Source organism: Bufo bufo, chromosome 7 (assembly GCF_905171765.1).
Source record: "Bufo bufo chromosome 7, aBufBuf1.1, whole genome shotgun sequence".
NCBI lineage: Eukaryota > Metazoa > Chordata > Amphibia > Anura > Bufonidae > Bufo > Bufo bufo.
In genome coordinates this window covers 225,360,669-225,373,123 of record NC_053395.1, presented here as the reverse complement: position 1 = coordinate 225,373,123, position 12,455 = coordinate 225,360,669, and the positions used below count along the sequence as shown (strand labels likewise).

At 46.4% G+C, this 12,455-nt stretch overlaps 1 protein-coding gene across 1 annotated transcript in view; it reads left to right on the top strand.

Moving 5' to 3' along the window:
- The window catches only part of XRCC5 (X-ray repair cross complementing 5), a 32,204-nt gene extending 21,367 nt beyond the window's left edge, over positions 1–10,837 (top strand). The window contains exons 15-21 of the mRNA XM_040440601.1: positions 2,674–2,758; positions 6,002–6,071; positions 7,552–7,661; positions 8,047–8,143; positions 8,761–8,828; positions 9,037–9,108; positions 10,270–10,837. Of these exons, the coding sequence (XP_040296535.1) occupies positions 2,674–2,758; positions 6,002–6,071; positions 7,552–7,661; positions 8,047–8,143; positions 8,761–8,828; positions 9,037–9,108; positions 10,270–10,284 (517 nt within the window). The 3' untranslated portion in view covers positions 10,285–10,837. The remainder of the gene's footprint in view (positions 1–2,673; positions 2,759–6,001; positions 6,072–7,551; positions 7,662–8,046; positions 8,144–8,760; positions 8,829–9,036; positions 9,109–10,269) is intronic.
- Positions 10,838–12,455: the final 1,618 nt, after the last annotated feature.

The window sequence follows — 12,455 nt, the reverse complement described above, 5'->3', positions numbered from 1 at the left end:
GCTTGCCATTTCTGGAAATTGCCAACCCAAAGGGGTATAGCCAGCGGAATGGGGTCGAGGTTTTCCTTAGGATTTCCAGGAGAGGTCTGAGGAGACGTCTTTTGGTCAGAGTGGATGGCGCAATGTCCTGGAACATCTGAATCGGGGTATTTTCATACTCCAACACTTCCATCTCTCGTTGCCTTTTTAGGAGGGCCGCGGTGTCTACATAGCTCAGTAGGCCGCAAATTACGTCACGTGGTGGCTCTTGTGGTTTAGGCCTAGGGCGCAGCGCCCTGTGTATGCGCTCCACCACGATCCCCTCCGCTCTGTCTGGCCCAAGCATTTTGGAGAACAGCTCACGCGCCACAGTCGGTAAGGCCTCCGTCGCAATCGACTCAGGTAGGCCGCGTATGCGTATGTTGCGCCGGCGACTCCGGTTCTCCTGGTCTTCTAGTTTCAGGAAGGCCTCATTCAGTAGGGCTTTGTGGGATGCCAATACTTCTGATGCTTTGCCTTGATAGGCTATAATGGCGTCCTGCGTACCCTCTAGCGTGACCACTCTCTGGCCTAGGTGCTTCATATCGTCTTTGATGTCCGCCAGATCTTGTTTAAGAGGTGTAAGGGCCGATTCAAGGACCCGGCGAAGGGTCCGCTCTGATAAAGGCGGATCTCTGGGCCTCCTGTCTGAAACATCAGAGCCGCTACCCGCATCAGATAGCTCTCCTGCGTCAGAGTCCTGGGCAATAGACGCCGCCATATTGGCGCCTTTCTGCGCGGCAGCTCTCGGTGCTTTTCGTAGGAACTTCTCCATCTCAGGCTGTCTGGAGCGCAGTGGGGTAGACTCTGAGCTTCCTCTGTTCTTTTCTTTGCCAGGTTTCCCCATAATCAGGTAAAATATAGGCTTTTATAGGGTAAATGAGCCGGAATGCTGGAGGAGCTCAAGCTCGTGCGGCCATTCAGCTGCGTGGCTAGGCTCCGCCCCCAGTAGTTATATTCTTGTACATAGGAGGCAGTTATATAGTAGTTATATTCTTGTGCATAGGAGCAGTATTATAGTAGTTATATTCTTGTACATAGGAGCAGTATATTAGTAGTTATATTCTTGTACATAGGAGGCAGTATTATAGTAGTTATATTCTTGTATATAGGAGGCAGTATTATAGTAGTTATATTCTTGTACATAGGGGGCAGTATTATAGTAGTTATATTCTTGTACATAGGAGGCAGTATTATAGTAGTTATATTCTTGTATATAGGAGCAGTATTATAGTAGTTATATTCTTGTACATAGGGGCAGTATTATAGTAGTTATATTCTTGTACATAGGAGCAGTATTATAGTAGTTATATTCTTGTACATAGGAGGCAGTATTATAGTAGTTATATTCTTGTATATAGGAGGCAGTATTATAGTAGTTATATTCTTGTACATAGGGGGCAGTATTATAGTAGTTATATTCTTGTACATAGGAGCAGTATTATAGTAGTTATATTCTTGTACATAGGAGCAGTATTATAGTAGTTATATTCTTGTACATAGGAGCAGTATTATAGTAGTTATATTCTTGTACATAGGAGCAGTATTATAGTAGTTATATTCTTGTACATAGGAGGCAGTATTATAGCAGTTATATTCTTGTACATAGGAGCAGTATTATAGTAGTTATATTCTTGTATATAGGAGCAGTATTATAGTAGTTATATTCTTGTATATAGGAGCAGTATTATAGTAGTTATATTCTTGTACATAGGAGCAGTATTATAGTAGTTATATTCTTGTACATAGGAGGCAGTATTATAGTAGTTATATTCTTGTACATAGGAGGCAGTATTATAGTAGTTATATTCTTATACATAGGAGCAGTATTATAGTAATTATATTCTTATACATAGGAGGCAGTATTATAGTAGTTATATTCTTGTACATAGGAGCAGTATTATAGTAGTTATATTCTTGTACATAGGAGCAGTATTATAGTAGTTATATTCTTGTACATAGGAGCAGTATTATAGTAGTTATAGTCTTGTACATAGGAGGCAGTATTATAGTAGTTATATTCTTGTACATAGGAGCAGTATTATAGTAGTTATATTCTTGTACATAGGAGCAGTATTATAGTAGTTATATTCTTGTACATAGGGGCAGTATTATAGTATTATTGGAAGAATTGGCATAGCGAAGTTATTCTGCTTTGTTGAATGGTGTTGGTGAGTGAACACCTGTTTGGATGCTTTGACGAAGTGACTGGACTGTGGTTCATCATCAGGTTTCTTTGGTTTTATCCTCTGCTTCCTGGTTCTTTTATTAGGTATATTGATGACATTCTTTCCGTTCTCCGGTCGAGCAGTGTTCACGGCAGTGGAGATGGTTTTTAGTTACTGTTTGTGCGTCCAGATGATCTTTCTGGCTCCTGCAGGTTCCGCTCCGGTGTCTGCCTTTCTCCAGAAGGGGCGACGTGGTCATGGCTTGTGATCAGGAGCAGCAATGTCTGAATGAATGGTTCACACTTTATTAAGCTCCGAGTTTTATGTCAGGAAGAGCTATTGGGTCTTTTCATGCGGAGAAAGCTGATGCCGCCGCTTTACTCTGTGTGTTCTGGTCTCTTGAGATTTAAGGACTTTTTATATTTTGCCTCTTCTTGGAGTCCGATCTTTGCACTTTAGTTCTTTCTTTTCTTCTCTTGTGTTTCAGTAACCAGGAACCCGAGTCCAAGAGAATGAAGACGGAGGCCGAGGATTTCAGCATCTCGCAGTTGGCTGATGGGAACATCACATCTGTAAGCGCCAGTGTTTGCACAATACATAGGAGTTTGTATTTTCAATTCCTAAAAATGTTCAATATGTTTTCTGTCAGTGAATGGAAATATTTTTTCCCCCCTGATTTAGTCTTGCTAATACAGCTGTCCTCATTAACCTGCATGCATCAATAGAAATACCTTCCTCTTATGAGGGTTTGCTGCAGTGTATCAGCACAGACAAAATATGTCATCCTGGAGTCCAGAACAGGAGCGAGGTCCGGCTGCTGAAGGCTGGCCTGCTGAAGTTATTGTAAAAATGTCAAATCTGAATTAGTTCCCACTTTGTTCTCATCTTAATAACAGCGTTTCCATTCACTGATATCAAGAAGTGAAACAGGAAACTGGTGTACGTGAAATCTCTGCAGCTCCTTCAGCTTCCGGTGCGCAGACCTTTTACGTTGCTCCAGAATGATTGAGGCGTGCTTAGCTTTATCATTTTGCCACATATTACGCCATCAAACTTAATACTAAGAGCTGAGTATGAAATTAAGTCTTTGCAAATTATCCCCTAAATATGGTAAAATGTTGCAGAACTTTATATGACACATTGATTAACATTCAGTGACAGAACATAATAAGCCTCGTAACCGCTACAACCTGACGTTGTACATGATTGCTGTCATTTTCTTGGTCTGATTTCCCGTCATTTTCTACACGATCGGAGTCTAGTCCAGGGATCAGCAACCTTCAGCACTTAAGTTGCTTTTAAAATACAACTCCCAGCATGCACATTTACTCAGCTGTTCTCAAAGGAGTATTCTGGGAGTTGTAGTTTCAGAATGTCTGGAGTAAATGAGGTTGCTGATCCCTGGTCTAGTCACTGGCAGTAATTTATATTGAGGCCAGCAGATACTGAGTGGGGAGGCTGTGCCCCGGTGAAGAGTGTGGGGCGGGGAGGCTGCGCCCCGGTGAAGAGTGTGGGGCGGGGAGGCTGCGCCCCGGTGAAGAGTGTGGGGCGGGGAGGCTGCGCCCCCGTGAAGAGTGTGGGGCGGGGAGGCTGCGCCCCGGTGAAGAGTGTGGGGCGGGGAGGCTGCGCCCCCGTGAAGAGTGTGGGGCGGGGAGGCTGCGCCCCCGTGAAGAGTGTGGGGCGGGGAGGCTGCGCCCCCGTGAAGAGTGTGGGGCGGGGAGGCTGCGCCCCCGTGAAGAGTGTGGGGCGGGGAGGCTGCGCCCCCGTGAAGAGTGTGGGGCGGGGAGGCTGCGCCCCCGTGAAGAGTGTGGGGCGGGGAGGCTGCGCCCCCGTGAAGAGTGTGGGGCGGGGAGGCTGCGCCCCCGTGAAGAGTGTGGGGCGGGGAGGCTGCGCCCCCGTGAAGAGTGTGGGGCGGGGAGGCTGCGCCCCCGTGAAGAGTGTGGGGCGGGGAGGCTGCGCCCCGGTGAAGAGCTTGGGGCGGGGAGGCTGCGCCCGTGAAGGCGTGGTAGGTAGTGTTGTGGTATCCACCAATGAATACATTCTGTATACTGTACACCCCTGAAGAGAACAGGGCAGAGCGGCTCCAGCTATGAAGCCAGAAGCAGTTCTGGACAATGCATAGACCTGGGGGTTGGGTTGGTAGAGGTTAGTTTCTTTGTCTCCAGGGACTGTGCTGTCTATGGCAGCCTGTACTGTGTGAATAGACCTCTTACAGAGTGCGAGCTGTTATAGGCTCCTCCTGTGTGTGACAGGATCTGATGATGAATCGCTCATTGTGCAATTCCCTAATATAATGATGTTCGTTTCACTTTACGTGAGAGCTTTCCTCACATGTGGGCCTCTCCTTTCCTATGTCTCCCTGTCCTATGTGGAGCCAGCATGGGATCAGTGAATGGGTTTTCTGCATTGAATAGACGGCTCTCCTAATGAGCATAACGAGTCGCTTAATATCCGTAAGGGGTGTCATTAATGAGGTGGAAATGCTGAGACCTCCAGATAACCGACGCTCGGAAATCCCGCAAATGTGTTTTATAGGAATGTGGATGTGAAGATCCTGCCGTAAAAGGCTCCTCTAGACCGGTGTGAATGACGCTCGGTCACTGAACTGAAAAGTTCTGCAGCTTTCTAATATTTCATGTGTTCACGTTCTCTGCTTGCAGTCAGTAAATTGAAGCAGTCAAATTAATTTTAAGGGTTAAAACCTGCCCTTATCTAGTACACACAGCTGATGTTTCTCCCAGTCCTGGACCTTAAAGGGAACCTGTCACCAGTTTTATGGTGTCCTAACTAAGGGCAACATAAATAAGTGACTGATTCTCTGAGCACAATGCTGGGTCACTTTCTTTAATTGACCCAGTCAATCTGCCAACATCTTGTATTGAAAAGCTCCAGCTGATAATGATGAGTCCTGAATATTCATGAGCTCCTGACTCTCCCCGCCCACCTGCTGCTGATTGACAGTTATTTTCCATATGAATCAGCAGCAGGTGGGCAGGGGAGTGGCTATAGCTCTGAATTAAAAATACGCTGGACTCACTGACTCAAATCAGCTCATTAGCATGTGGCATCTTTGTGTGTATATTATGAGGTAATCATCTGTCACACCAGTAAGGCTCCATTCACACGTCCGTGGTGTGTTGCGGACCCACAAATTGCAGATCCGCAACACACCCGCCCGGCACCCCTATAGAAATGCCTATTCTTGTCCGCAAGCTGCGGACAAGAATAGGACATGTTCTATCTTTTGCGGAGCTGCGGACCTGAAGATCGGGGCGGCGCTCCGCAAATGCGGCTGCAGACAGCACCCTGTGTGCTGTCCGCATCCATTCCGTCCCCATAGAAAATGAATGGGTCCGCACCCGTTCCGCAAAATTGCGGAACGGATGCGGACCCATTTGCGGACGTGTTAATGGAACCTAAGTGAATACATCTAAGGTATTTTTAGTAGTTAATGATTGTATATAATTAGTTAGATTATAATCAAATATCCACATGACAGGTTCCCTTTAAGGCTGCATTACACTGGTTTTCAGGAGGTAAGCGTTCCCTCCCGGCAATGGCCTGCTCAGGATCCTCATCATCTCCGCAGACACAGCGGCCTGAGGCTCACAAGTGACGTTCCCTTTGTGCAGATAATAAAGATACTTTATGTGTGCTCCAAAAAAGGGAAAGGAGCCCCAAGAAAGATGAGTGAGACCCCAAAAATGCCTTCACAGGAGTATCACCCAGCTTTCTCAGAGCCCTGAGCAGCGAACCTGTGCATGCAGTGTTGCTGTGCCCTGTCCTGTGTGACCAGCGATGTGACCTTGTTTCAGGTGGGAAGCGTGAGCCCGGCCGAGGACTTCCGTGTGCTGGTCAGGAAGAAAACCGCAAACTTCCAGGATTGTAAGTTCATAGTTATCTGTGTGTCAGGATGTGCGACCCCCGTATACTGCTACCTCACATCTGTCCATTATAAGGCCCCATTCACACGTCCGCAATTTCGTTCCACATTTTGCGGAACAGAATTGCGGGCCCATTCATTTCTATGGGGCCGCATTTCCGTTCCCGAAAAAAAATAGAACATGTCCTTTTCTTGTCCGCAATTGCGGACAAGAATAGGCATATTCTATTAGTGCCGTCAATGTGCGGTCCGCAAATTGCCGGTGTCCGTGGATCCGCAAAACACACTACGGCTGTGTGAATGGACCCTAACTGTATATCAGTCCATGTCCAGTAACCTCAGTGCATAACTCTGCAACCAGGAAGGGTGCTATATTGTTAAAAGAAGTTTACATCCAAACTTGCAAAGCTTCTCTTATACCAGTCCTCAGTTACATCCTGTATTATACTCCAGAGCTGCACTCACTATTCTGCTGGTGCAGTCATTGTGTACATACATTACATTACTTTTCCTGTACTGATCCTGAGTTACATCCTGTATTATACTCCAGAGCTGCACTCACTATTCTGCTGGTGCAGTCACTGTGTACATACATTACTTATCCTGTACTGATCCTGAGTTACATCCTGTATTATACTCCAGAGCTGCACTCACTATTCTGCTGGTGCAGTCACTGTATACATACATTACTTATCCTGTACTGATCCCGAGTTACATCCTGTATTATACTGCAGAGCTGCACTCACTATTCTGCTGGTGCAGTCACTGTGTACATACATTACATTACTTATCCTGTACTGATCCTGAGTTACATCCTGTATTATACTCCAGAGCTGCACTCACTATTCTGCTGGTGGAGTCACTGTGTACATACATTACTTATCCTGTACTGATCCTGAGTTACATCCTGTATTATACTCCAGAGCTGCACTCACTATTCTGCTGGTGCAGTCACTGTATACATACATTACTTATCCTGTACTGATCCCGAGTTACATCCTGTATTATACTGCAGAGCTGCACTCACTATTCTGCTGGTGCAGTCACTGTGTACATACATTACATTACTTATCCTGTACTGATCCTGAGTTACATCCTGTATTATACTCCAGAGCTGCACTCACTATTCTGCTGCTGCAGTCACTGTGTACATACATTACATTACTTATCCTGTACTGATCCTGAGTTACATCCTGTATTATACTCCAGAGCTGCACTCACTATTCTGCTTGTCACTTACATCATATTTTCCCTGATGTTTGGGAATGCCACTTCAACTTGAGGATGGAGAGGAAAACAGAATGCCCTTTGAATTATAATTAAGAGTTTATGTGCTGACTGTTTCCAGTAGCAGCCCGGAGGGTTGTGACCTGCAGTGTAGGATATAACTCTGTGACTTTTTATCCAGGTTTCACGGACTGTTATTTTATTTCGCCCCCTCCAGCATCTGTCCCTCACCCCCCATTTCTCCTCCTTTTTCAGTGAGTAAACAGCTGATTCAGCGAATCCACGAATGTCTGGACATCAAACAAACCTCGTATTACATGAAGAGCATGGACTGCATTAAGTGTTTCCGAGCCGAAGCTATTCGGGTAGGTGCTACCTCTTTAAGGCCACTTTCTGACGAGTGAATGTCACTCTCCGGACTCGCAGTGTGAGTATGCAGCAGCCCCCGTCCTGACCACCCAGCACTGACGGGGTCGCATAACATTATATTGATGTATGATGCTATGTAACCCTTAGAGGTCTGGAATGTATTGGATAACACTGACAGCATTATGTCAGTATTCTACAATAATTTCCAGAACTGTAAGGGTTACAGAGCATCATAAATCAATTTAATGCTATGTGACCCCGTCAGTGCTGGGAGGTCAGGACGGGGGCTGCCGCACACACACTCGCTTGTGTGAAAGGGGCTTAACACTCCATTGTCAGTGATGGATGTGGGGGTCTCACCCTCTGTTATTTTACCTGCAGCTGTCTCATGCCCGAGACTTCAATGACTTCCTCCAGTCTTTGAAAGAGAGGACGGCGAGTAGCGTGTTCAAGGAATTTTGGGAAATCGTGGTTCAGGGTACGTTTACGTTTGTAATAGGTTCATTGTGAATAGGGGGCTCTCATGAACCATCATAGCCGGCACACGACCCCCCCCCCCCCCCCCTCATAATAATTTGGTCAACTCGTCATTCCGGTCGGTCTCGTTCAGTCCGCAGCGCTCGTCCAGTCCTATCTAAATAAAGTTTAGTAATCAAAAGTTCTGTAACTTTTTTTCATTTTCAAGACCTCTGCTTGCTTTAGGTGGCCGGGAACATTCATATTTGCTTCCATAGGCTGAATCTGTACAGATCTAATGCTTCCCACAGCTGAGGGTTTGTTACTATTTCATCCAGACAGGGAGTTGAACAACCTGATACATTTTTCCTGTACGGATACATTGTATCAGACTTTGATAGTGTCCCCTGCACACTGAATCAGCCCCTCAGCTCTGAGAAGTATTAGGTGCTTTAGATCTCAGTGAGAATGTTCTATTCAGTAATAGCAAGCAGAGGTCTTGGTCAGGAAACACAAAGTGTATAATAAAGTGGCAGAACTTTGTATTCTATGATTCCATACGACTGACCCTGTTATTCTCATGCCTCTGCTGTGGTCGCTGCTTCGGGCGCCCTGTCATCTGTATTTTATATTTTGCAGATGACGTCTCCCTGATCACCGGTGACGAGTCTGCAGACAGCGCCGTCACCTCTGCTGAGGCCAAACAGGTACGAGCGCCGGCAGCGGCTGTAACACACAGGTCTCCCCCACGTCCTCTCTGACAACCAAGAGTGACATCCCAGAACGTGCGGGGGAGGGAAGCATAAGCTGGTTACACTGTATATACCTTCACTTCCTCTGTGCTGTGGTCAGTTTAACCCATCGCCTGCTGTGCTGAACCTGCATGACCTCTAATGACCTATTCATCTCGTGCAGTTCTTGGCCCCAAGTGAGGAGAAGGTGGAGGACACGTCCATGACGGATGAGGGCGGCGATGTCGATGATCTGGTAAGACACTGGATGATACCAGAGATGAGCAGAGGGAGTAATGGCTTCTGTAAGTCAGGCTTGTAAAATATGAAGTTCTACCACCTGGTTATCTACCCAGTTCCTTCGTATCTTCTCCTGTCAGTGAATGGAAACCTTATTGTTTCCGTTGACTGAAAGCTGTTGTGATCTAATATTTCTCAGCTGTTTGATGCATTAGAGCCCAACTTATTATGAAGCAAGCTGCAGTCACAATGTTGCTGGTTAGTATAGGAAACCGTCAGCAAGCTTGTGGATTTACATCCCCTGACAGCTTAGCAGAGCTCCTATAATGCAGAGAGGACTGTAACGTCACGAGAGCGGGCACTGAGCAAGCAGGGAATGCCGAGCCATTTCAGCTCTGAAGCCAGCTGTGTCTGTAGCTCTGCAGTATGAGACATCGGGATCAGTACAGGATAAGTAATGTATGTACACAGTGACTGCACCAGCAGAATAGTGAGTGCAGCTCTGGAGGATAATACAGGATGTAACTCAGGATCAGTAATGTATGTACACAGTGGCTGCACCAGCAGATTAGTGAGTGCAGCTCTGGAGTATAATACAGGATGTAACTCAGGATCAGTACAGGATAAGTAATGTATGTACACAGTGACTGCACCAGCAGAATAGTGAGTGCAGCTCTGGAGTATAATACAGGATGTAACTCAGGATCAGTAATGTATGTACACAGTGACTGCACCAGCAGATTAGTGAGTGCAGCTCTGGAGTATAATACAGGATGTAACTCAGGATCAGTACAGGATAAGTAATGTATGTACACAGTGACTGCACCAGCAGAATAGTGAGTGCAGCTCTGGAGTATAATACAGGATGTAACTCAGGATCAGTACAGGATAAGTAATGTATGTACACAGTGACTGCACCAGCAGAATAGTGAGTGCAGCTCTGGAGTATAATACAGGATGTAACTCAGGATCAGTACAGGATAAGTAATGTATGTACATAGTGACTGCACCAGCAGAATAGTGAGTGCAGCTCTGGAGTATAATACAGGCTATAACTCAGGATAAGTAATGTATGTACACAGTGACTGCACCAGCAGAATAGTGAGTGCAGCTCTGGAGTATAATACAAGATGTAACTCAGGATCAGTGATTATAACCCATTTCCTTTTCCCTGCAGCTGGATATGATATAATGGAGAAGTGTCCCCGAACATCAGAAGTAAAGACCAACGTTTCCGGTGTATATTGCATCTTCTTCTGTTCTCGGGATCTTTCTATCCATTGAGAAGATTTTTGGAGGTTATATCCCGCGCGGTCGTCGGCTGCTGACAAGTGACTGTTCCGATATCGATAGAAATGTAATTTGGTTAGATCTCCGCTGTCTTCGCCCTGTGTGCAGGTTATGGCACTTATGGAGAGGGGGTGCCGCTACCTTCCGCCTCTCAGACCCGCCACCCCACTACTTGCGGGGTTTCACTAGTAGCAGTGTAGACATGAGATGATGGGGGTAGTTAGATTTCAGAGCACTTTTGTTTTCTCATGTCGCACTCCTCGTCCATTAGTTACATTCAGAGCTGTGCTCACAATCCTGACCTCTTCTTGCACTGCAGCAGTTTACATAGTGCCTTATAAGATCTCATGTCTTGCAGCACCGGCTCACAGACCTGTATGCATCATTTAGCAGAATTGTGAATGCAGCTGTGGATGTGACTAGAGTAGAATACATTGTTCTGCCTGTTGGTCAGTACTGAGCAATATTTATGATGTTACTTGTGTGAGTGATGAGAGGACGGACGTGCACTGGGGGTGGGGTGGGGGGGGGTTGTGGGAACAGACATATTGCATTCTCTGTTATCGCCCATTTTTCGGCCCGGCTGATGCTGACATCACCCGTTTTTTACAGTTAAACCAAACCCATTCCCGTACTGAGAGCTGTTGTCTTCAGTTATCAGCCGCTGCCCTTACATTTCGGGGAATTTTTCCAGTTTTGTGCCTTTTGATTAATAATAATGTGATTTTTCTACTACAATGAGATATAAATAATCACAATCAACAGTGACGTCGCCCTTGTGATTGTTGCTCCCGCCGGTGACGCTTGCGCAGTCAGCGTTTCATTTCTCCTCTATGTTTATGGGGTGACATCGCTGCCATAGACTTCTGTGTATACAGCCCTGGTGCAGATCTATGTGTCTCCAGGGATGTAGGCAGCGCTTGAGTTCAGCACAGTATCAAATGGTGGGCCTAACATTGACTCAGCAGGCAGTACCACACAGGATTAGATACAGTGCCTCAGACAGTATAAGGTATGATAGGATTAGATACGCGGTCTCATCAGGCAGCATCACACATGATAGGATTAGATACGCTGTCTCATCAGACAGTATCACACATGATAGAATTGGATAAACAGCTCTTCAGACAGTATCACACATGAGAGGATTAGATACGTAACTGAGCAGACAGTATCACACATAGGATTAGATACAGTGACTAGGGATGAGCGAATTTCATATTTTGAAATTATTTTTCGGTTCGAGTTAATAGAAGTCTACGGCCGGCATTACAGATCCGGTTATGCAGGAGAGGATTCCATCATAACGTAAACCAGACTCCTCAGATAGTATCACAGATTGAGCTTAGATACAGGGGTTCAGCAGCCAGGCAAATTATGAGCTTAGATACACTGTCTTGGGTGTTCTGCCTTGGTTTGGAGCTATGGCTGCTGTTAGTTCAGGTACGGGGTTCACATACTTTACGTACCCAGAGTGACGCTTCTCCCGGAGGTACTGCACATGAACCGCGCGCGGGTGGCGTGCAGCCAGAGAGCGGAGGATGGCGCGGGGGGCGTCTGCCAGGTTTACAGTGACAGATGGAGGATCAGGACATGGAGTCTTGTTCCCCATGTTACTGTCACATCTGCCAGAGCGCAATTCTCCATTGTCCGCGGACGGATTGTACCGCGCGGCTGCCGCTCCTGACCGCCTGTGAGTTACAGGAGCTTATCGGGGTCACGAATGTTGGGACTGTACCCCAACTCTCCGCCCACAGCCTTGATGACACGGGGGGGGGGGGGGTGCTTAGACCTAAGGGCCGATATTAGTTCATGTAAGGCTGAATGCAGTCTGCTGCTCGCTGTTATCAGCCATATCACGTGAAACATCTTTGGCTGAATGCAGATTTTCAAAATGTCACCAGATTTTTACTCTGCAGCTTAAGAGCAGCCACGAATAAACATCAGTGGGGTCCGGGCTGGGGGCTGATGACATCGCTCTGCCGGCTGCTATAGGTCGTGTTTACTGAAATGACGCACACAGAACGGCCTGGAGGAGCGCGAATCCAAATGTGTAAGAAAGAACTGCAGCTG